Genomic DNA, 26073 nt, shown 5'->3' with positions numbered 1-26073 from the left:
TTACATAAGGTCAAGTAGACAGTACTGTCACTGTTACTACCAGCAAGACAGTGGCAGGTGCGGAGCACCAAGGCACACAGCCCTGTCCAACAGAGGGCGATGTGGATGAAGCTTTGGAGCTCAAGGATAGCTGAAGACCCCGAACACATTTCAGGCTGATGTGCGAGTCTTCCATAGTCTGAATCTCCAGCTAGACTCAGCTCCAGATTAAGATCCACTTATGATTTCTTACCAACAAAACCAACTGTTCTTTTGAGCTCGGAGAGAAAAGACGGAGTTGATGAGCACGCTGTAGTACTTCCCAGGTTCTGCGGCACCAGGGTTCATGCCCTGGTTGAACTGAAGAGACTGCAGTGATGCCTCTGCCCACAAGAGGGTACCACCAGACTGGGATCCCAGGAAAACCTCACGTTTTGAAGGAAGGTGGGCCAAGAGGGAGCTGCATCTTTTTGAAAACTCTCTGGGAAGCACAGGGACTCCAGCCCTTTCTCTGTGCAGGTTCCTGTTCTGGGGTGTGCTAGTAGGCACAGGGGAGAGATTCCTGTAGCTTTTTCGCTCAAGGCTCTAACCAAGGGAAATGGGGCCTCTGCCTGCCCTAAGCACTATTCCTTCAGTTCTCATAATAAAAGCGATTCCTGTAAATTGTGATTCTAACACCCATGCAAGGCCAAGAACAGATCTAGAGCACAGCTTGTATTCCAAGTCCTCAGAGTCCTAACATGAACACTGCCCAAATCAGAACCATCCTGAGACAAAGAAGAGATTTTTAAATAAGCTGTAAAACGGAGATGAGGAAAGACTCCTTTTATCCATAGGTCAGAGCTGCAGGATTGCTAGGAGGACAGAATTCTTTCTCAGCAACCAGGAAGTCATTTTTAGCTAAGACTCGGACCTAAGCGAGTCTGAATCTCTAGCTCTTTTACAAAGTGGACCATTTTTTCAAAGCTTTCTAAGTCCACCCACAGACTCAAATATCTACATCTGATTGTATTTGACCATCCACTCACTCACAAGCTTTTGAGCACCCATGTGGGAGACCTTATTTTAGGAGATAGTGACACAAGGGACTTATGGTCTATGTGAGAGACAAATGCAGAAAAGAACTTCAGAGAAGTCTTCAGACATTGACCACAAAGATAGAATGAACGAGCAGCTCAGAGGCAGCAACTCCTGCTGGGCATCAAGACTCCAAGACCAAGATCACACATGGCCCTGGGCAAGAAATATGTGGAGCAGCAGGGTTCCTAGGTCAGGCCAGGATAGGTTGGCCTCTTTGAAATTTAGACAGAAGGCTAGCTTGGTGAATACAAAGGCATTTGGAAGGGCATAAGGCGGCAGGGGGTTGAGATCATGCCTTGTAGACCTGGTCCAGATGTGGACTGACCTCAAGAACATCTGTGAGCCAGAGTGTGGGCCGTTTCAAGGAGTGTAAATAAGTATTTATCTACAATGAAGTCATGTCTATCAGTGTCCTTTCTCTTCCCATCTCCCTTTGCTAAGGTGGTGTTGATGGTATTCAATAGAAAGGGATTTTCAAATTCTCTTTCCTCTGGTGATCTGAAAGCAATCTATCAGTGACTGAGCAGGATGCAATCACCGGCCTAAAGGGCCAAAGTCAGTAAGCAACTTCCTCTTGACACTGGGTTCCCTGGCTCAATCCTTGTATGAGGGAGAAGAGAACTATTTTTTATTAAAAGCCTTAGCACAGTTTGTGCATGTTGGGGAAGGGAAGGTGACAGAGAGGTGTGCCCCACGAGGAGACAGTGGGAGGAGGTCTTCTTCGTACGCCTGCCCATTAAAAGTTCCCAGTGTGACTCTGCTGGTGGGCAGACACATTTGTGACAACTCGCAGGAGCCACCATCGGTTCAACTACTTTCCTGGAAGAACTGCAGGGTCCAAGGTACAGTAAAGAGACGGGCTGACACCAGAGGTCTCTTCAAGCAGGACAACCCAGAGACCATTGGTATGAACAGTGAGAAAGGATAGGAGGCCCAGGCCAGGCTTGTGTATTATACTCAAATGTTTCAATGGTCTGATGTGATGGCAGACTCATACCCGGCTGGAAAGAACCAGTGACGTGGGCCCAGGACAGGCAAGGATAGTTTTCCAAGGTTAGGAAAGTTCAATGTTCTGTCCCAGACTGTCAAAGTGTCTCCGTCCCCAGCAGCTTATCCACTCAGGGTTCTCTTGAGACATCTGAGGGAGAGGGTGCGGGGGCTAGAAACTAAGAAGTAAGAACGAGAAGCAAAATGACCCTGGACCTCTGCAGCCTAAGACAATTTTTCTCCATATATCGTTACGTGCAAGTGTTGATTGCAAGGAGTCACTGGTCTGGTTCGAGGCCTCTGCTTTCTCCTACACTATTGATGCTGGGTCCTCACTAGAACCCCTCTTCTTAGTTGTCCTGTTGTTGCCCTGTGTCATGGAGATCTTGCAGCTTTGGGTCTGCGGGTCAGGTTCCTTCACAAGCTCCAGAAGATCGTAGATGGGGTGGATGTTGGGTGGGCTAAGTCATAACCCTGGTTCTGGGCCTTGGTCGCCTGTCAGCTCTCCCTTGTCCTCCCCACCAGGGTGAGCTCTCCTGTACTGTCCTGGCTAGTTGACCCCTTGCAGTGATGAGCAAGGGGCAGGGCCGGTTCTCAGGCTTTCAAGTCCTCCCACACCTACTCCTTCAGGGCCAGCTCTACTGTGTTGTCCAGTAAGTCGTGCTGCAGCTGATGAGGGGCAGGGGCAGCTCTCCCACCTGCCTCAGGTGTTGATGGGTGGAGTGGGGTGGTGAGGACTGGGGCAGGGCATCTGTCTCCCGCCCATGATGCCTCATGGCAGAGAGTAATGGGGACAACTCTCCCATGCTCACAACTACTGGGCTGGCTCACCCACACCTCTGCCAACGGGACTGGTGCAGCCTGAGCTCTTAACCACTTTTCAGTGAGGTCAGGTGGAGCTTCAGGAGAATATTATCAACAAACTTCCCTATAGTCTCATTAATATATCCTCTCAAGTTAACTTAAATACATGAAAGTACAATGAAATCTCATTAGGCATGTATAAAGAATCAGTGGGGGGGGGGCGTAGGAGAGATGGCTCAGTGGTTAAGAGCACTGGCTGCTCTTCCAAAGGACCTAGGTTCAATTCCCAGCACCCTCACAGCAGCTCACAACTGTCTGTAACTCCAGTTCCAGGGGATCTGACACCCTCACACTAATGCACATAAAATAAAATTGAAAAAAATAGAATGAGTGGGGAGAGGGCAGCAAGGCCAATCAACAGACCCAGTGATCAAGTTCTGAAAGAAAGCAAGATCCCAGAGAATGCAGGAGACAGCCACAATGGACAGGAAACCCTTATCTACCGGTAGATTTAACAAAGGTCCCTAGCAGGAGATTGGGCCTGTGCTCAATTGGTAAGTACTTGTGAAAGGCAACGAAGCCCAGGGCTCGGTGCCCAGAACCGCAAGAGCCAGGTGTGGAACCCAGGGCTCGGTGCCCAGCACCAGAAGCCAGGTGTGGAGTCACGTATCACCAGAGCACAGAGAAGTAAGGCAGCAAAGCAGTTCATCCTCGGGTACACGGGGAGTTTGAGGCTAGCCCGGAATACAGGGAACTGTCACCAGCAAATACATAAGTAAGTAGAAAACGGAAAAGTGAAAGTCTGCAACTCTTATTAAGAAAATAAGAGCAAGCCAAGCAGTGGTGGCGCACGCCTTTAATTTCCACACATGGGAGGCAGAGGCAGGTGAATTTCTGTGAGTTTGAGGCCAGCTTGGTCTACAGATTGAGTTTCAGGATAGCTAGGGCTACAAAGAGAAACCCTGTGTCTTGATAAAAACCATTAAAAAAAAAGAATATGCTGGGCGGTGGTGGTGCACGCCTTTAATCCCAGCACTCAGGAGGCAGAGGAAGGCGGATCTCTGTGAGTTTGAGGCCAGCCTGGTCTACAGAGTGAGATATATATATATAGATATATAGATATATATAATATATAGATATAGATATATATATACATATACTATTAGGAATCAAGAAACAAATGACCACAAGGTCAGACATTTAAAAATGGAAACAATCTATTATGTACAACCTCATGGTGTTGTATCTAAAATAGAGACAAAATGGATTTTCCCCTCATGCTGGAGAGCAAACCCAGGGCCCTGCACGTGACCGGCAAGCATCCCTCCACCAAGTTTCAACCCAACAACTGAAATGGACACTTCATAGAAATTACAAACTAACAAAAAAGGCCAAAAACTTTGAAAAGAAATGGGAAAAAAGCCATCTTTTTCTAAACAAAAGTTGCCAGATCAAGATGTTTCATGAGTAGAATTTATCCTATCTAAAAGGAACAACAACAACAAAACTCAGTATATTTTCTTCCATTTTGTCAAATAGTAAATAGCTGCCAGCTTTCCAGTTCATTCTTTGTGGAAAAAACACAAAAACAAAAGCCAGCTTTCTGTTGAAACTGCCAGGTAGTATAAAACTGTAGTGACTCCCGTGTAGGCACAGTTGAACAGAATGGGATGAGGTGCAGAAATGCGATGAGGGAGGCTGGCAGAGAGTTGGAACTGGGCAAGGTGGAGCATTCACCCTTGCAGGGGTGCGGGTGGGGTGGGAGCATTCACCCTTGCAGGGGTGCGGGTGGGGGTGGGAGCATTCACCCTTGCAGGGGTGGGGGTGGGGTGGGAGCATTCACCCTTGCTCGGGTGGGGGTGGGGTGGGAGCATTCACCCTTGCAGCTGGAAGCCACAGTTAGGGAGACCAGTTTGGGCTGCCTGAGACCCTGTCTCAAAGAATCACAAGCAAAACAAAGGCAGAGTTGGATTTTAAGTTGACTGATAAAACAGCAGGTTACTCAATAAATTACTTTGGGAAACTGGCTATTCATTTGGAAAAATAATAAAGTTAGATCAAGATAAATCCCCTGTAAAATACAGTTATAAGCAACCCCCAGCAAAACCAACAACTAAAAATTAGTGTAAGGAAAACGTTTGTACAGTCTTGAATGAAGAGGCTTTTTCCTTAGCATGGCATTAAAGGCCAAAAACCCCAAAGAAAACATCACATTTTCAGTTTTTATTTATTTATCTGCTTCATTTTCTTGAGACAGGGTCTAACTATGTAGCCCAGACTGCCTGAAACCTCTGCAATCCTACCCCCTCAGGCTCTCAAGTGCTAGGATTAGAGGCAGGAGCCACCATTCAAGGTTTAAGAAAACATTATCTTTATGCTTAAAAATCCCGCAACAATTTGGTCTAAGGGAACGCTGTGATATTTAAATTGCACACATCATTTTCTACTGTAATTCCAGTTATCAGGGGCTTTAGCTTTCAGACAGACTCTAAAAGGCCCCTTATTCAGCCCAACCCAGGAAGTGAGACGTCTTCAGTGCTTTCTAAAGGCACTAATTCGGAGATTACGTCTCACAGCAAAGGTCGCCCCATGTACGTCTGCCACGACCCCTCCATTATACAGCCCAGTGGTGGCTCCTTCCTTTCCTTTAAGGGAAATTGGACAGAACCGAAGAGATGGTATGCAGTGATTCCCAACACCTCAGAAAAGCTTCTGCCGCACAGAAGGTTCTGGGCCCGCAGGCATGGCGCCAGTTCATGCCTGTTTTGAGAGAGTGAACACAGGGGGCCCCCAGGAGCCACTAGCCATGCCTACTACACCAGAGAGCAGAACAGAATTGGCTCCTCCACCTGATCCTTCCCCACGGTAACAGTTTATACACAAAACAAGCCATGTGTTTAGAGAAGAAACAGCTTCTTAGGGAGGGCAGCTGTCACGTGTCTGGTGTCCGGTGGGTGTCTTCAGCCCCCATTCGGTCATGCACTAATCTTGAATGATGATTGTGAATGAGGGCAATAAGCAGAAAACATGCCATTCACATTTCTTCGGCTGAGAGTTATGAGTCAAACCATACTTACTGAGAACCTACTAAATACCAGGCAGTGTGCTGTTTAGACTCAGACGCTGGGGCCTTTTCCTTTGAAAACTTCCTTTCAATAAAGTATGTCTGAATTATGGACAAAGGTGGGAGTGTGTATCTACTCAAGAATAACCCAGGTGTCACCTGTATTAAATAAGGAACACTCATGAATGTTGTTTGAAACAGCCACAGGGTTTCTCTGTGTAGCTCTGGCTGTCCTGGAACTTGCTCTGTGGACCAGGCTGGCCTCGAACTGCCTCTGCCTCCCGAGTGCTGGGATTAAAGGTGTGCACCACCACTGCCAGACCAACAACTTTTATTTTTATAAAATGGACCTCGAGTGAAGGAATCGGGGAGCGGCTCTTTTTCTCTGTGGCATGACACTTACCATGTTTGAGAGCACACGTTCAGAGCTAGGATCAGTGTCAATTTCCCACTGGAAAACCTTTCACTCACATTATAATCACCCACGAAGACAGAATGCAAATAAACGCTTTTGCCCTTACTCAACATGGCAGAGTAGCTGTGCTGCCTGGAGGTGCCCAGCCTGAGAGAGCCTCGGGACACCGAGCTACTTACAGCGAAAGGGTGGTAGGGGGCACTGGGGGGGACCCCACGGGGCCCTGCTGGTGGAGGAAGCACGGACAGTCCTGTTGAAAAGATGCCAAGTGCACTGAGGTTCAACCCTGGGATTAGATTGGCTTGTTGCTGGGAACAGAAACGAAGAAAAAAGATGAGGGAGAGAAGCCCAGAGAGGCCAGGCGTGCCGTAGCCAGTCTCTACCTCCTGTCTGCACAGCACCAGTGTTTCCCAGTCTGTCCCGCCCTGGTACCTGGACTTCCTCACCTTGTACTGGGCGTGGACAACAAATCTCAACCTCTCAACCTAACTCGGACATTCTTTAAAGCTTCCCTGTCCCCCTTGGGTGTAGCTACATATCTGACTGTGATCAACCACGTATGTCTTCACTAGCTGCTTTCCTGCTGAGCCCCGGCCGCTACCCCACCAAATCCTGCTCCCTCCATACCCTGTGCCCTTTCACCTCTGGACTCCGGTGCCCTGTTATTTGTCCTTCTTGCTCCCCTGTCCAGGTCTCCCCGACCCCCTCCCAGTTGACATGGCCTTTTCTAGGCTCTCCTAACACTCCTATTCCCTCAAAGATACAAGACAGAATCACGGGCTCAGTGTCTCGCTCCTGCCTCACTTCCTGGGATCAGTGGCCATTTTACTTAGAGCTGTATTCAATATCTGACACACAGTACTCAATATTAACATTTGCTGAATGAGAACAAACACCAGTCTTTTCTAATCACCCAAGGACAGGTCAGAACCTTCAAGATCTCATTACTTATTTCACATTTCCACCTAGCATCCTCACCAGGGCTGGAGGCGGAGAAATGCAGTCCCTATGCTGGCCTGTACCCAGCCTGGCCCAGTCCTTAGCTTCCTGAACATGAAGCAGTCTTCTAAGAGTTTCTGTTTGTTTCTCTGTGGGTGAAGTCAGTCTAGAAAAATGTCCCTTTTGTAAGAATGCAGAACAGCAAGCCTGGATCCTTCACCATCGCCTCACGTTGTATGTTAAGACTTGGTGATTATGTGATTTCTCTCACAGAGCATGGACTTGGCACAGGTATCTAAGGGACAGGCGCTGAAATGGCGATGTGTAGGGTACCTATACCCCTTTGAGCATATCCAGGTGTTCACGGAAAGAGATGTTTAGCAAAGATAGGAGTCCCCAAGAGAATGAGATGGCCAGATGAAAATGCCACAAAGTTGCTCACTCAGGATGCTCTGCCTGCCCATCCTGGCCCACAATTACTGTGTCATCACGTGGGGCTGCAGAGGTGGGGGATGGGACGCTGACCTGAGGAAGAACTGTGCAGTGTTGCTGAGAGGGAGGTGGGGCTGCAACACAGATCGCTGTGTCAGTGTTTACTCCTCTGTGAAATGTGAGTGGGTGGGATGGGAGGTAGATGAAGGGTCAAATGAAGCCCCGAGGTCAGTAAGGTTGATAACTGTAGAGGCTGAATTGTGGCCCATGACGGCTGATCAGAGGACCCTTTCTGGTCTCAGAAGATTATAGTGAAAAATGGAAGATTTCACTCTTCTGAGATGAGCCTGGACTTTGCTGATGGGGAAATAATTTTAAACAATTAATAAGGTGAGAATTAAGGAACAGGAAGAATGTGCTAGAGAGTGCTCAAGTGGGTGACAGCATGTACTAGGCCAACTACAAGCGCCAACCAGCTAGCAAGAGATGCCAATCAGGAGTTAGCCCCTCCCTTCCTCCCACAGGCCACTCTGAAATGCCTGCTTCAGATAGACTTTCCCCCCAAAACAGTCCAGACTAGACAAGGTTTCTTTACCCTATGATGCCATCTGTTTTAACCATGAATAATTAACCCCAGGCCTTACATATGCTACACACATATTACCATAGAGGTAAAACTCCAGCCCAGTCTACTTAAATATATAAAGGAGATAGGGATTCACTCTGCACCCCCAGCTGGCTTGGAACTCATTATGTAGACCACGCTGGCCTCGAACTCACAGACATCCACCTGCCTCTGTCTCTCCAGTTCTGAGATTAAAGGCGTGTGTCACCAGGCCTGGCTAAAGAATATATTCTTGGGATTTTAAAGAGAAAGAGGACACAACAATATTATACAAAGTTTAGAAAACGGGGAACCCACTTTCCTGGCCCCGTAATTTTTATTCTCGTATCACAGCATCCAGCCCTATTGACCCACATTACTTTGCGCATGTGTGTGTGTGTGTGTGTGTGTGTGTGTAGCCCAGCTTTGAAACTTTCCTGTTTCAATATATGTGATCATGAGCATCACCCCACTTTACGGTCTGGAAGGTATGATTTTACTGGCTCATGCTGATCTGTGTTTACCAGACTAAAGACATCTTTAATCCTAGGAAGTCGGATGCTCTTCCCATCTGCCCAAGGCACTTCCTCCTCAGCTGAAGAACAGCTATCCTTACAGAGCTCGGGTCCTGCCTTTGCTGTCAGAAAGCCAGCAGACAAGGAAGGACTGGGCACTTACATTAACGACCAGCATATCGTTTTCAAAGGCCTCTCGCAGCTTCTTCATGATCTCTATCTCAGCATTGGCGCATGCATCAATGGCGCCCTTCACCGTGATGGTTCTCTCAGGGTTATAGATGCTCAAATCCTGCAAGCTGGCCAATGAGGAAAAGACAGGAAGAATAAAATTCCAGACCACAAACACATCCTGGTAAAGACCTGATTTTTTCCTAACACTGTAGCATAGAATCCTGCTATCTAGTCGCAAGTCTTACTAGTGACTAGTACTATGAACCCTGGCTTCACGGATGCTAGGAAATGTTGTGGAATAATCTTTTTGTACACTGTGAAGATATGTCATTCTGATTTGTTTACTAAAAAGCTGAATGGCCAATAGTTAGGCAATATTTTCAGGCACATAGGACGCTGGGAAGAAGAGAGGAGTCACCAGCCAGATAGAGAGAAAGCAGCCTGAGCATTACAAAGTAAAAAAACGTAGATTAAAAGATATGGGTTAGGACTGGAGAGATGGCTCAGAAGTTAAGAGCACTGGCTGTTCTTCCAGAGGTCCTGAGTTCAATTCCCAGCAACCACATGGTGGCTCACAGCCATCTGTAATGAGATGTGGTGTCCTCTTCTGGCCTGAGGCATACATACAGACAGAACACTGTATACATAATAAATAAATAAATGTTTAAAAAAAAGATATGGGTTAATTTAAGTTATAAAAGCTAGTTAGAAACAAGCCTAAGCTATCTGTCAAGCTTTCATAATTAATAAGTTTCTGTGAGGTTATTTGGGAGCTGGCTGGTGGGACAGAAAATTCTGACTACAAGGGAAGCCTTCTACCTCTGAGCTATATCCCTAGCCCCAAGTCTTACTTTGTATTTTCAGAAAGGTCTCACTAAAGCTCTCCTTGAGTTCACTGTGCAGCCAAGGCTAGCCTTGGACTTTTGGTTCAGCTGCCTCTTCTCCCAAGAGCCTGGATTACAAGCTTGTGCCACAGAACTGCCCAGATTTTTTTTTAATCTTAAAAATTTCATGGTGCTAGGGATGGAGCCCAGGGCCCCCCTCTTGCTGGTGAGTGCTCTGGTGGACTATAGAGCCAACCCTATGGACCTGCTTCCTACTGCTCAGAGTATGGCACGGCTGAGCATTTCCCCTCTGGAGAAAAGTAGAGGCTAGGAAGGCTCAGTCAGTCGCTCCTGAACATAAGTAGTCTGAAGGTGTAGCTTACGAAGAGATAGTGATCTTGGTCCCTGTGTCATGTTCAATTTTCTTCAAATTTCTGCCTTCTTTGCCAATCAGTCTTCCAACCAAGCCATTGTGGGCCAAGATTTTCAGAGGCACCTCCTCAGCTCTAAAAAGAGAAAGTAGACTCACCACTTAGAACAGACACCACGTTGTCTCTGGGTGTCGTTATCTTCACTTCTTAGGAATAGAAACCCATTTTTTAAGGTTCTTTCCCAACCTCAGCTAATAAATCCTGACTGAAACAAGCCACACAGTGGTAACTCTACTTCCACTTTCTACTCACTAGTAGCTAGGAGGCAGTGAGTGGGTCCAGAGGCAGGCCAGTGGGAACTAAATTGAAAAACAGAATCCCATATAATTCAGCAATCCCACTTCTGGGTATATATCAAAAAGAAATCAAAATCATGACTATTTGCAAATCGACATTCACAGCAATATCATCAAGAAACAGTCAAGGCACAGCAGTATAATCCAGATAAGGGGATGGACATTTTATGTGCTACAATGTGGAAGAACTTGGGGGCTGAGATAAACCAGTCACAGGAAGACAGATCCATGTGACCCACTCATATCAAGTATTAAAGGCAGTGGTTCTCAACCTTCCTAATGCTGCGAACCTTTAATGCAGTTCCTCATGTTGTGGTGACCCCCAACCACCATTATATTCTTTTTTTCTTTTCTTTTTTTTTTTTTGGCTTTTTGAGACAGGGTTTCTCTGTGTAGTTGTATGAGTGTTTTGCCTGCATGTATGCCTGCAGGCCAGAAGAGGGCACTAGATCTCATTACAGACGGTTGTGAGCTGCCATGTGGTTGCTGGGAATTGAACTCATGACCTCTAGAAGAGCAATCAGTGCTCTTAACTGCTGAGCCATCTCTCTAGGCCCCCATAAAATTATTTTTGTTGCTACTTTATAACTAATTTTGCTACTGTTATGAATATCTGGTCATGCGGGATACCTGACATGTGACTGTGAAAGGGGTCTTTGACCCCAGGAGGCTGTGACCGACAGGTTGAGAACCATTGGTCTAAAGTGATCCAGTTGGTGAGAACAGGAAGACAAGACTGGAAAGTCAGAAGCTGTTTAATGGGCAGAGGAAGGTTCAGGTTGGTAACCTGAGAAAATTCTGGACATGCATTTTATAACAGTGTGAATGAATATATTGTTACATGTATTTTACCACAATTCTTCAAAACATTTAAAAAGGCATACAACGTGACAGCCTTCCTTTCAAGTTTGGGATATCTTCCTGTGGTGATACAAGGTCTGCGATACTGTAAGGAAAGCAAAGCAGAAAAACGTCCCAGATCTTTGAGCCCAAGGTTCCAGTGACCTCAGAGCTTTTCTAACTTAGGTCTTTGTGTTATTTGACAATATGTTTCTCACTACTTAAGCCACTTGTATTTTCTACTAATTGAGAATGGAAGCGTGTCTGAGAGGCACATCATTGCAAGGCACCCAAATGAACAATATAGTTAGAGGCTGTCCCAGGATGCGCCCCTCAGAGGGCAGAGGAGCCTGTCTGCCTTGCTCCCTGCCCATCCCCAGTGCACAGAGCCACATCCAGCACACTTGGCGAACGAAAAGGAAGCTTAGTGTCTTATCGTGTATCATTTGCCTTTTCCTCACCCCCTCTGGTCTCTGTCCTCTCTGGACCCTCAAGTCACTCCCTGTGCCCCCGAGTCTTGGGTGAGTCTCATGTGCAGTCACCAGGCTGATTTCTCACCGCTGTGTTTACTCCTGCTCATAGCTGTAGCTCCAACACGAAGTTCAGTGCTCAGCCCAGGGCATCTGCTCAGGAAGACTCAGACATTCAAACTCTATGTTGGTTCTATACGACACCTTAAAATCCCCATCCACACACCCATCTCGCAGCCATTTTATAAGTGGCGTACAACTAATTAAAAAAACCAAGGAGGGTGTTATTTGTAAAAGCCTCAATAATTGAGATCAAAGAAGGGTTCCCTCAAATTAAGCCATGACATTTAGGGGGCTTCAAACAGTTGCAAGTAAATACTTGATAACTGTTAGGTGAAATGTGATAACAGATTTGTAACGTTGCTCTTTTTAGAACACTTTAGTCTTGATTTCACACATCACATCTGCTATTATTTGCCAAATGAGTTTAATATTCAACGTTTCTCTATAAAGCTGCCACCACTGCTCATAGATTTTGAAGACTGATAATCTTTTTAAAACTACAGATAAATTTAAGTAAAACCTAAGCTGCTGGGTACACTTGTGAAGGATTTTTCTCTTCTTGTTTTTTTTTTTTTTTTGAAACAGGGTTTCTCAGTGTAGCCCTGGTTGTCCTGGAACTCTCTGTAGACTAGAATGGCCTTGAACTCAGAGATGCCTGCCCCTGCCTCCGGAGTGTTGGGGTCAAAGGTGTGCATCACCACCATCCAGCTATTTTTCTTAAATATATGAAGTGGGAAGATCCACCTTTAATATGGGCCACAACTTTTGCCAGCAGCCTGTAGAAAGGACTTGGAAGAAGTAAGCTCTTGCTTTTGCTGGCAAGTCCATTCCTTCACTGACATCAGTGTGTACCTCTTTGGGATTCCATATACTGAAGACCATCTGAGACATGCAGCCTCATGGACTGAACAAGTGCTGGACTCTTGGATTTCTTGTTAGTGGACAGCCATTGCTGGACTAGCTAGACCACATAGGCCACAGCCTGTAGGCCACTCTAATAAATTTCCTTTCTCCCCATCTCTCTCTCTCTCTCTCTCTCTCTCTCTCTCTCTCTCTCTATATATATATATATATATATATATATATATATATCCATATATATATCCATATATATATACACACAAATATATACAGACACATATACACGTATATGAATATATACATTTATATGAACATAAATTCATATATGTGAAGGTCTTGTATGTGTATATATATAACATACATATTCTAGTTGTATATAGTGTATACATTATATTACATTATATACACATTCTATTTATAATGTTCATGTGTATAAATATATGTATATATAAATTCATTCTATCAGTTCTGTTCCTCTAGAGAACCCTGAGTAATACAAACATGATCACCTCTACCTTTACTGAAAAACACACTTAAGAGCTTTTTAACATTTTTTTTTCATTCTTCTCTCACATATTACACTCCAACCACCGTTTCCTCTCCCTCCCCCACTTCCCCCTCTCCTCCAGATTCCCCCCCCTTCCCTGAGAAAAGAGCAAGCCTCCCAGGGACATCAACCAAACACAGCATAATATGCTGCTATAAAACCATGCATATACTATCACGGCTGGACGAGGCAACCCAGGAGGAGGAAAAGAGTCCATAAGTAGGCAGAAGAGTCAAGGACTGCCTCCACTCCCACTATTAGGAATCCTACAAAAACACCAAGCTACTTAGTCATAACATACATGCAGAGGACCTAGGTCAGACCCCTTTAGGCTCCCTGATCTCTGTGAGCCCCCATTAGTCCTAGACAGTTGATTCTGTGTGCTGTGTTCTCGTGGAGCTTTTTAACATATTTCTTAATCTTAAAGCACTGAGTGGTCTAGGCACTGCACGAACTTACAGTTTGGTCTCATCAGCCTCTTTCTGCATAATTTCAAGAATCATGCGGCATGCTTCAGATGTCCCTTCTGGGGTGGCATGGATGGTGACAGGCTTCTCTGCAGCCCCAGAGTTCTCCTTTCTGTGGATGTCTACCCTATAGGGAAAGAATCAGGAGCCATAGCACAGCAATGTTCAATAGGGCCTTGGACGCAAGAAAGCACAGCCCCGGCCAACACAGTAAGGACAGCGGAAATGCTATCAGCACACTGCAACTGAGGCTGCTCTCTGAGGGGCTGGTGTGCAAGGGGGCTTGTACCAAATATAAGTCCTCTGCAGCTCCGGTCAGAAGGGGGCTGTTCTGACAGAAGTGTTGCAGGACCAAGGCACCCAGGCAACCTGGTACTAAAGCCAGTTTGGCTAATGAAGTATTTTGTGTAGCCTTCAAATGTCTAGAGAAGTGAAGAGTAATGTGAGAAGGGAGCAGCCCAACAGAGCAGTGCTGACCTCTGCCATGTGTGAATCCGAATTCCAACACCAAACTCAAGCAAGCTTTATGTATCGGAGTGTGGACGGAGGGACGGAGAGACAGAGGGACAAAGGTCTGCCTCTCTGCCTTCCTAAGGTTCTGGTTTCCTTTCTGTTGGCAGTCTGCCTTCTTCCAGGCTCTGTCCACTTTCAGAGTCTCGTAACTGATGGCAGCCGCTTTCACTTCACTGTTAGAAAGAACCCAGTCTTCAGCCTCTTTCTCAAACTGGGACCCACACTTTGAGAACTAATGTCACTTCACTGAAACGTAAGCCACCTTATACAATTTTTGCAATCAGAACAGAGACATAAAAATTACTTTATAATGCTGAGATTAAAGGCGTGTGCCACCACACCCAGCTAGACTACAACTTCTTATTTCAGCATTTCCCTCCAGGGAATATGCACGCTGGGTCTTACCCATCAGTGTCTGCAGGGGGGGTTCCTCTGCAGGTTACAGAACACTCACTCAAGGACTGGAATAAGACACACCAGCTCAGGTAAGAGAATTTGCTGGCAATCTGGTGCTTTGCAACGTCAGTTCATTTGGTCTGCCCAATTGTTGACATTCTCACATCGACCCTGGTAAAACATAGTGGCTTCCTTTTTCACAGAAGCAACTGATATTCAAAGAGATGAACTAGTTCATAAAAACCTGAACACACGTCACTGTTTTCAAGTCCTACATCTTCATTGCAGTGTGCTGTGGTCTTAACGGACATATAAAAATCAACAACTGTACAAATCATTTTGCCCACTGACTGCTACCTCCAGTTCAGTCTTCTTATACAGAAAGTCAGACACAAAGCCAGATACTTTCTTGTTTGATGTAGCAGTGACCCACAGCTTCTAAAGAAGACAACCTAGACGGTCTAAAGAATGGCTGACTCAGTAGAAGGTAAGAGCTCACACCAGAGCATCCTATGACCAGAGTTCCTCTCAGCCACTGTGGAACTAGATGTGCTCCCAGAATGCCAGCGTAAGGGACCATCCTTCCTGGAGGTCCTCAGTCTTCTCTTCATGGACTTAGCCTTTCAGGGAATGATGATTACGTCATCAGCATGAACACTCATCATAGCCCCCACCTGAGGTGAGTCTAGCCCATCTATCGGGAGAAGAGCTGCTCCATATGACAAAGCCCTCCACTATAGCAACAAGTGCTCTGAGCATGGTGGAGACAGGGTGCAGGCGACCCCTCAGAAGGAAGCAAAGGAAGCCCTGGCGGCACATACCGGGACTGGGTCTGTTTAGTGATGTTCTTTATGGTCAAGCCCTCCTTTCCGATGATGGCACCAACAAACTGGGTGGGGACCAGGATCCGCAGCGGGAAATCAATCTGTCTGGCCTGAGAAGAGCTCCCGGGGCTGTGGCCTTGTTCCCGGGAAGAGTGGTCCCCACGCTGGACTCGCTGAGGGGGTGAAGGAGAGCTCACCTCTTCATCGGGGATGTAGGAAATCTTGAAGGAGTAGTTCTCAAACTGATGCCCACTCAGCTTCTCAATGGCTCTGAAACACAGCAGGGTAGGAAGGCTTTTCAGAGAGTACAGGAAAGACTAGGTGTCTGGAGGGAGGGCTGACTCACTTCGCTCACTAGCCATTTATGTGGCACCTGTGCCAAGCATCAAGGATACAGAGACGAATCCGTCTCACCCCTGGAATCTCAGGCGACGATTAAACAAACTCTCTCCGGATCTAGATCTAGGTGACTCAGGCACAATTCTGCGGTTTGCATCCCCATCCCCAACCCCCCCCCACCCCCGAGACTAAACTCCTCTCACCAAAAACTGTAGGTATGGGTCCAAGAGAATTGCTTTCTATCCGTAAAATGTCTTCATGATTATTTTAATCATATCACAAAATTTAAATATATTCGAAAAATTCAGAAACACATAAGCACAAATTAGGGAAGCTATAGAATGGATAGTTTCCTTGACCTTATTATGCATGGTTTACTAAAATGTATTAAAAATGGATATTCTATTTCTGATCCTTAAAACTCAGTTAACACTCTAAACATTTTCCATTATCAAATATTTTTATAGAATTCATTGCCCACTCCACTTGACACAACTTTAAAACGAGGTCAGCCTTCTCCTGGTTCGCTGTAACTTTTGCTACTGAGCCTCCCTTAAGTTTCTAAATTATGCCCAATCTCTTGAAAAATCACGTTATCATGGGTACCTCTGAAGTTACAGCTCTTCCTCTGTAACCTTGAGGATTGAGGGTATAGATACACCCTATCTGCTATAGAATAGTAAATACTGAAACGTTACCAGCCGGACACTGGGCAATCTAATCTTTGCCCTCAATTCTCAAGGTTACAGATTATCTAAAAATAACCATTATAAACAACAAAATTTACTTCTGTGTTTTAAAAATTGTACATGAAATGGGAGAATGCTTTTACATGTTTCTGCAGCCATCCTACGGGGTAACACTGAGGGTTTGCGAATTCATTACAAAACAGAACCTTCTGAATTCAATGAAGTCAAGAGAGTAATGTGTAGATACTAGCCAAGTGGCAGTGGGCTATGGCTAGGATGGGCAGAGGTGGCATGGCCTGGCCACACTTCACAGCGGATGAGCCCGTACGTTTAGCAATGACCAATTATTTAACTTCCTGAGCCTGTCGGTAGGAAAATGGGTACACTATGTCTCCACACGTGCTGAGAATTGCAACAGCAGTGAGGTAATTACCTTGAAATGGGTATAGCCTGGGCTACACACAGCCAGGAAGTACGACCACCTGTTATACTTCTAAGTTCACCGGCCTATGAGGCACTTCAAGGACCTCCTACCAACAGAAACTTCTTAGCTAGGCATGGTAGTACATGGCTATAATCCCCCCACCTCGAGCCCAAAAGATTAAAAAAAAAAAATCTTAGTTTTTTGTTATTGTTTAAAAAACTTAATCCCATGTCTTTTAGTAGTAAACTCTAATCATTATTGAAGCAACAGAGTAATGAACGGAATTGAGTAGAGAGTCCAAGTCAGTCACATGGGTGGAATACTCCCAGATAGTTAAGCCTGCTGTTGTTGCTGAGGTGAATCCTTTTTAAAATATCATACCCACTAAAAACTACTGTTTTAGTGTCCATTCAATGAGTGTGGACAGAAGGCTGTGCACATTTCTGGTGGAGAACAAGCATACTCCAGGTAAAGGAGGCCCCAGGAAGCTTGTCAAAGTGAGCCCATGGGTACAGTATCACAACGCTGGTATCCCTCCCCTCCTGACACGGCTCCGGCCTTTCTGCTGATGCCAAGTTCAACACTGTTCAACACGGAGTCCCCTGTATAATCACCCAACAGCCCGGTACGAGCTCCCTGGGGTTGCACAGACATGGATACCCTGGAGTTGTCCTGGCATGTCCAAGAGGATGTGGACTGGCTGGTACCTGTCCTCTCAGGAAGGGTTTCCAGAAGCAGGACTCAAAGGAAACCAAAGACAAGCCCAAGTCCACCTGCAAGGAGGCAAACCCAGACCCACTTACATCTTTGCTTCCTCTCTGGTTGCATAGGTCACGTTGACAACAGCAGTCTCTGTATCTGTATTGACTAGGGGAGAAATGGAAATCGCATCATCATTTAAAAAGAGCTATCCCCCTCTGGCCCAGGGAAGGCTAACTTCAGAGGAAAACGCATCGTATCACCTTAACTGGAGTCACCTCTGTTTGCTATCATTATAGAATTTGTAAATCAAATGTATACCGCACTCTGTAATCAGTTGCACCTATAAAACGTTGTCCTGATTTTCACTTATCTTTTTTTAAAGATTTATTTATTGATTACATATACCGTGTTGTGCCTGCGTGTTTGCCTGCAGGCCAGAATAGGGCGCCAGATCTCACGACGGATGGTTGTGAGTCACCACACGGTTGCTGGGAATTGAATCAGGACCATCTGGAAGGACAGCCAGTGCCCTTAACCACTGACCCATCACTCCAGCCGGAATTTTACTTATTTTATAAGTACTTCCGAGTAAGTGAACGATCTCTGTATATTTATGTATTTTCACTTTCAATATGCGCACAAAAGCAAATAGGTCATGAGCTGCTTCATGAGGTGTTTGGGGACGTGCCGTCCCCAGGACTGTCATGCTGAAGTGCTGCTAAGTCACCTCGACTGCAGACACCGCTGGACTTTGTATTCTGAATTACTTCTTTAGGCTAAAATTACAGAGGGAAAACGAGGGGACGAACATGACAAAAGAAAATAAAGAAGAAGAAAATCACCATGGTTCTTCGTGCTTCACTATTTTCAAACTTCTGGATCTATTTATTATGAATTTTAATTGTTAATTTAAAACACACAGACTGTTAAAGTTTCCTATCTGCAGCCTGTGGACTCTGACTCCCAGAAATGGCTGGGCTTGAGCCTCCTAGTTAAGATATCCACCATATATTTACACACAATAGTAAGGAAAGTCAACCATATATATCTGTGGCATGCAATGTGTGTGTGAGTGTGTGTGTGTGTGTGTGTGTGTGTGTGTGTGTGTTCCACCCATCTATCCATCCATCCACCCATCCATCCATCCATGATAACAACGGGAGACTGAGGCAGGACAGGAAGCCTGGGCTACACAGCAAGTCCCTATCTCTAAACAGACACAGACATGCAGACACAGACAGACAGACAGACACACGCACAAACACAAACACACACACACACACACACACACACACACATATATTCATTCAAAGGGCATGATTGATGAAGCTTGCTTTAACCCAGAAAACCTAAATGAAAAGTATGTTTACACAAAAACCAAGAATGACTAAATCAGATCCTCTCTTCAAAACATGACATTGTGGAATTTAAAGTCAATAGCATTTTTAAAAAAATTCTGCAAAGTCACACTAAAGCTCCCTTTCAAAGTAGCAATATTCCTTCTTAAACTTCAGGAGTTCTAGGACCATCCCTGTTGTAACATTATTAAAATGTGAAGAAATGTGACTCTGAGATTCTCAAAGGAATCTGGCATCCCCCAAACATTATAGACTCTAGGATAAAAATGTATTTTGCCCAGTAATTTTTTTTTTGGAGGGGGGGTGGTTTCGAGACAGTGTTTCTCTGTGCAGTTTTGCGCCTTTCCTGGAACTCGCTTGGTAGCCCAGGCTGGCCTCAAACTCACAGAGATCTGCCTGGCTCTGCCTCCCGAGTGCTGGGATTAAAGGCATGCGCCACCACCGCCCAGCTGCCCAGTAATTTCAAAGCAGCTTCAGACTTGGTGGGGGGATGTTGGGGAACAGGTGGGAGGTGTACAGTCAGCAGTAACTACTGGCACTGATCCCAGCCCTGGCCTCTGCCCTGGTGCACTCAGGCTGCTCCTAATGATTCTTACTCACAGATGCCCACAGTGCAAAGCGGGGGTATATCACTGTCCTCACTCAGTGTTGTCAGAGGCTTCCAGTCTGCAGCTTTCTAGACCGACAGAGAAGGCTGCAGGTGCAGACTCCCAGAAAAGGCATCCTCTAGGAATCGTGGATCCTGAAATTTTGCTCTCGCCTTTCACTAATAGTCTCTGCCCTTCAAAGATATCTGTCTTCTGAAAGTCACGTGGTCCTTAATTCTAGAGGAAACTGAGCTCCATTTAAATAATTTATTTCATTGCTCATGAAAGCCATGTTCCTAAGACTTTACTGACAGGCTCTACTGGATCAAAATCACCCAAGAAACACGACAAAAGAGCAGCTCAGTAGCTTGCTCTATGCCTCAAGGTGCTGGAAGTTGGGCAGTCTCCAGTGCACAGGTGCTGAAGACCTGCCTGCTGCCCCAGGGCCCTTGCACATCTCCTTCTCAGGTAGCACCATCCTGAATCGATTTCATGGTTATAGCTGCTAATCTGTCTCCATCTCTCCAAAACTGGGATTTCAGGTATGGGCCACCACACCCAGACCAGCACTTTGTTTTTGCAATTTTTTTTCCCAAGTTCACACCTGCTACTAGAATGTCTTCCTTTCAACGACAAGGAAGTGAAAACTGAGAACAGAATTCATAGAAAACATTTTTCCTTCTGAGTGCTTTTCTTTCAACTCTGAGCATGGGTAAGCAGTTATGAGAAACAGAGAAATGTTCTTAATAACCGTGGAGGGGAGCACACCCACATAATTGCTGCTTCAAAATGAGTATGCTTAGTACACTGACAGACTGGACCATCTGTGAGAAATCGGATTCTATATGATCTTTCCGTAAGGACTTTGTGATCCTTTACACTTGTCTACAAAATACATCAACAGGTTTCCACTGAGTGATGTGACCATTCAGTGCTATAGGAAGGGTAGAAATCACACTTACTTTACGTAAGTGGAAACAGAATCAGTGCGGTTCAGTTGGTAAGGCTGAGCGACTGTCCAAGGGTTCACAGGCAGGGGGCAATCAGGGCCAATGTAAACACCACCTTTACCATACTTTGGTGTCTTCATTGTCAGCGTCCTGGGATCCACCTTTCCAAGACTCCTACAGAGCTATGCAGGACATCAGCTTCAGGTGCCCTTTTGGTTCCTGCTGTGGGATGTATGGCAAATGTGTTGCTAATTAATCAATAAAACACTGATTGGCCGTTGGCTAGGCAGGAAGTATAGGTGGGGCAAGGAGGAGAATAAAGCTGGGAAGTGGAAGGCTGAGTCAGAGAGACACTGCCAGCCACCACGATGAGGAACAGCTTGTGAAGATGCCGGTAAGCCACGAGCTATGTGGCAAGGTATAGATTAAAGGAAATGGATTAATTTAAGCTATAAGAACAGTTAGCAAGAAGCCTGCCACGGCCATACAGTTTGAAAGCAACATAAGTCTCTGTGTTTACTTGGTCGGGTCTGAGAGGCTGTGGGACTGGCAGGTGAAAGAGATTTGCCCTGACTGTGGGCCAGAAAGGAAAACTCTAGCTACAGGTTCCCCTTAAAAATCAGTGCTTCAGTCCTTAGCCAATAAAAACAAGTAGCAGGAGAGAAGGAAGTATTTCCTGGACATATGCAGTGCTGTTCCTATGATGGTGGGCCTCAGTTCTGAGTGCACACAAAACCACTCAGAGATTCTTGATTCAACCATGAGCCACTTCCTCCACCCCTGTAGTAGGGCAGGCCCACATGGTCAAGGAAATGGGCTCAAACCGGTTGCCAAGGCATGAGACATAACATATGTCTGGAGCCAACCTGGAGTCTGCCTGAGGGTCTAGCAACAGGTGCTGTCAGAGTTCCTGATCGTGCCCAGCCAATGAGGGAGGACCATGCAATGCTACCAGGTTGGGACACAGCGTGGGTGCTGGGAGGAGGGTATATAAGGCCTTCCCTGTTATTGAATAAATGAGTCTGCTGTTTGACTTCAACTGACTCCCGGTGTCTGTTTCGTTGATGCTGTGCCTTCTCGATCCCTCCCTGCAAGGGAGCTGTTAAAATCCAGCAACACACCCTGAGTGTCCGCAGATTTGTGATGAACCCTAGGAACCTACATTTTCATAAGTGTCTCAAGACTCTTGGCAGGGAAAATCTACCTCATAGTAAACAGATGTTAGGTTGTGTCCTCACCTCCTAGTGAGCTGAAGTTAGTTAAGTAACAGCAGTGTTAACTATTCTCAGATGAATTAAGCTTGCCCCATCCGAACTATGTTTATTCAGAGCTTATGCTCACTGCAGGTGTTAAGAAGCCTGAATGCTAGGTGAGGTGGCCATACCTCCAATCCCAGCACTTGGAGGCAGAGGCAGGCGGGTCTCTATATGAGTTTAAGGCCAGCCTGGTCTATATATTGAGTGCCAGATCAACCAGGGCTACACAAAGACACCCTGAAAGAATATTCCTTGAACTGAACTATATAGATATACAGAGATGACAGACACAGATGCCTCTGACAGGCAGGTGTACAAACAGACGCTAGCGGAAGAACATGTCAAAGGCGTTGGGGCTTACTACTTCTCCCTGATGACCCCAACCTGTAAGAAATACAGTGTCCTCTCCAACATTCAGTGAGCTAACCTCCTCACTCATTACCTTGTTCCACATTCTCCACTGTGCCACACTCAGCCAAGAGTCCATCCAATACCTGTAAAGGAACAGGAAGAAAAGATCACAAAAAAGACACTGATTTGCCTCCACAAGTGAAACATTTTAAAACAGAGACATAGGAATAGTGTAAATAAGTTGGCATTTCAGGTCTCCCATAAGAACTCTACACATCTAAGAATTCAGGACTTTTTGCCGATTGCTTCCCAACAGCCTATTCAATAAGATGACACCACACAATTCTGGAGTCTGGTAACCGAACAGTTATACTCATCTGATGACTCAAAACCATGCTGTTGAAATGAAAAGCAGACTAGATGACAGAGCTCATTTTTCTTTAGGGGATTTAACAATTCTTCCTTTGGCTTTCCTCAAGGGACCTCCTTATTTATTCAAGTAATAGACTGTGTAGACTTCAGATTTTCCATAGTAAAAAAATTGTTCTTGAGGATGAAGAGATCACAGTAAAGAGTGTGCATTGCTCTTTCAGAGGATCTGAGTTCGTTCCCAGCACCCACATGGCAACTTATAACCACCTGTAACTCCAGTTCCGGGGGATCAAATGACTTCTTCTGGCCTCATGTGCTACTGAACACATGTGGTGTACAAAGACCCACACAGACACACATACATACACATAAAAATAATGAATCTTTTAAAAAATTTGTTCTTTTGCTTTGTTTTGTTTTGTTCTGAGACAAGTTTCTCTATGTAACTTTGGAGCCTTTCCTGGAACTAACTCTGCAGACCAGGCTAGCCTCAAACTCACAAAGATCTGCCTGCCTCTGCCTCCCGAGTACTGGGATTAAAGGCGTGCACCACCACCGCCTGGCAAAGTTTGCTCTTTTTTTTTTTTTTTTTTTAAGATTTATTTTTGAGATAGGGTCTGGCCGTCTTGGAAATCCCTACATAGACCAGGCTAGCCTCAAACTCAAGAGATCAGCCTACCTCAGTCTCCTAAGCACTAGAATTAAAGTCACACACCACTATACACCACAATGCCTGGCTATTGTGTGTGTGTGTGTGTGTGTGTGTGTGTGTGTGTGTGTGTGTGTGTGTGTGAGAGAGAGAGAGAGAGAGAGAGAGAGAGAGAGAGAGAGAGAGAGAGAGAGAGAGAGAGAGAGGGGTGCCTGAAGAGGCCAGAGGTATTGGATCTGGGGTCATAGGTAAGCCACTCAATTTGACTATTGGAAATTGAACTTGGGTCCCCTGCAAAGGCAGCTCTTTGGCCTCGTCCTGTTTCCTCTTCCCCTTTTAAAGACAAAGATAAAACAGCTTTTGTTGAGGCTGGTCTGGTATCCTGTGGGTTAGGGCAGTTTGTTCCTAACAGTGGGGCCACTCCTTGCGTCCTACTGTATTTTATATTAAGATAGCAATCTTAGAGCTTGGAGTGCTCTGCAGATGTATCTTTAATGGTTACTCATAGCAACTAACTCAAAACAAAAACAAACAAACAAAAAAATCTACTCTGACAAACAACTTTGTTTCCATAGGTTTCCCGGGGCCTCAGCCAATCAGAATGTGAAACAACAAAAATCTTTCATCAGCTCATACGATAAGAATCACGAAGAGGTGCACACTTTTTTTTTTTTTTTTTTTTTTGGTTTTTTTTTTCTGGTTTTTTCGAGACAGGGTTTCTCTGTGTAGCTTTGTGCCTTTCCTGGATCTCGCTCTGTAGACCAGGCTGGCCTCAAACTCACAGAGATCCGCCTGCCTCTGCCTCTCGAGTGCTGGGATTAAAGGCGTGCGCCACCACCACCCGGCTAGAGGTGCACACTTTTGTCTCCTGGCTGGTGTGCTGGTGTTTGTGGTGTGGTACCTGAGGGAGAAGACTGTGAGAGGCCAGAGTGCACTTCACTGGAGAGGGAGAAACAACCTCTAAATCACGCTGTACGCCCCAGCACTGGAAAGGAAGGACAGGACCCAAAGGTGTAGGGAACAAGTCTCAAGGTCTCTGAGTCCTAAAGTAAAAGGAAGCTAAGCCAAGGAAGTGTCTGGTGTCCCGGCTTACCTCCCACTGCAGGTGAGGCGGGATGTTTCGAATCTGGATTTTTCTGCTCCTGTAAAGACAAGAGCAGTCTAGAACATTTTCTCCATACACTCCAACTTCAGCAAATAACAAAATCAGACAGAAGATTATAAATCAAGTTCACTGTCCAACTATATGTACCAAACCCCCCGCAGAACATTCCTACAGTGGATAGTATGCTCCGGGTTTTAAGGTTTCCAATTACCTTGGGAGGAAAAATAAATCCACAAATTGCAACAAGTTAAAGAAACTACAATTTAAATACAGATTTACATTTCCAATTTCCTACTAAAGAAGTCAGAAGATAAACCACCATATATTGTTTCTATGATTATTCTCTCAAAATATACATGCTTAAAATATATATATATATATATATATATACACACACACACATGCTTGCAAATGATCCTATCCCTAGGTTCAAACATAATGGGTAAGGTCACAAATGCTATGAGCTTAAACAAAATCAGATTTTGTTTCATGTCAAATTTCATTTCCAGAAAGTAATTTATTTGCAGTTCAAAATTAAAACATCATAAAAATTTCCCATCTCCCGCTCCTCGCTGGAAGCAACTTGTTTCTGTATATCTTCAGTTTCATGTAAATACAGACTTACGTCTCTTATAGAAGCACTGGTACGTTCTCCACAGTCTGTACCTTGTTTTTTCACCTGATAGTAACACACTGACAATCTTCCTCTTAGAAAGCTTCCTTGTCTGTTTCCTACCCCATGAATGTCTGGCATTTATTTCCTCTAGCCACTTTCCTTATCATGAGTATTTAAACTCCTCCCTCTCTCCCCTCTCCTCTCCCCCTCCTCTCCCCTCTCCCCTCCCCCCTCCCCCTCGTCTCTTTCTTTTTAAACTCAGAGGCCTTTCTTAAGACATCCTGAAAGTCTGATGGCTCTAAATGATTTAGATATCTTCTTCTGTGTTCGTTTTTGTTTTTCAAGACAGGGTCTCTCTATATGTAGCCCTGGCTGTCCTGGATCTTGCTCTGACCTCAAACTCATACAGATCCTCCTGCCTCTGCCCTCCGAGTGCTGGGATTAAAGGTATGTGCCGCCCAGCTCTTCTGTTTTGTTTTGTTTTTTTTTTTTATGTAAACAATTACATAGAAAATGTAATTAAAATTACACAGAAAATAAGCCAGGCATGGCAATCTAAGTTGTTATACTAACAATCATAAGACAGAAGGATCATAAGTTCAAAGCCAGCCTGGGTTATATATAAATAAGCACAGAGTTATAACAGACAGCTGTTAAAACTGGAGTAGGTATATACACACATACCCTTGCAGGGAACTTTCCAAGGCACATCATTACAGAAAACCAGTTACTAATTAAGTTGATCCTGGTTTTGTAAATTATTTTTATGTATATGTGTATATGGGGGTATGTGTGCACTATGTGTGGGTGCCCATGAAGGCCAGAATCAGACCCCCTAGAACTGGAGTTACAGGTGGTTGTGAGCCAACCACCAAGGGTGCTAGGAACGGAACTCGATCCTCTTACAGGAGCAGTTCATGCTCTCAGCCACTGAACCACATCACCAGCACCCCCGGACGCAGACCATAACATACAGGCTGTTATTATGGCTGGCTTGTATCTACTATGTAGCCAAGGATGGCCTTGAACTTGTGGAGATAGATTCTCCTTTCTCAGCCCCTCAGCTACTATAAGAGTTTTAATTGTTGATCTTTTTTTTTTAAAACAAGTAAGACGGGGCTAGAAACACAGCTCGGCAATCCAGAGCACT

At 45.3% G+C, this 26073-nt stretch overlaps 1 protein-coding gene across 1 annotated transcript in view; it reads right to left on the bottom strand.

The window, feature by feature from the left end:
- Igf2bp2 (insulin like growth factor 2 mRNA binding protein 2) overlaps positions 1 to 26073 on the bottom strand; it is a 119218-nt gene that overhangs the window by 12832 nt on the left and 80313 nt on the right. The window contains exons 3-10 of the mRNA XM_059277365.1: positions 24296 to 24344; positions 22273 to 22324; positions 17781 to 17844; positions 15523 to 15795; positions 13785 to 13919; positions 10201 to 10323; positions 8983 to 9118; positions 6509 to 6637 (exon numbers count right to left, since the gene is read on the bottom strand). Of these exons, the coding sequence (XP_059133348.1) occupies positions 6509 to 6637; positions 8983 to 9118; positions 10201 to 10323; positions 13785 to 13919; positions 15523 to 15795; positions 17781 to 17844; positions 22273 to 22324; positions 24296 to 24344 (961 nt within the window). The remainder of the gene's footprint in view (positions 1 to 6508; positions 6638 to 8982; positions 9119 to 10200; positions 10324 to 13784; positions 13920 to 15522; positions 15796 to 17780; positions 17845 to 22272; positions 22325 to 24295; positions 24345 to 26073) is intronic.

Source organism: Peromyscus eremicus, chromosome 12 (genome assembly GCF_949786415.1).
Source record: "Peromyscus eremicus chromosome 12, PerEre_H2_v1, whole genome shotgun sequence".
NCBI lineage: Eukaryota > Metazoa > Chordata > Mammalia > Rodentia > Cricetidae > Peromyscus > Peromyscus eremicus.
This window is presented reverse-complemented; position numbering and strand designations above follow the sequence as displayed.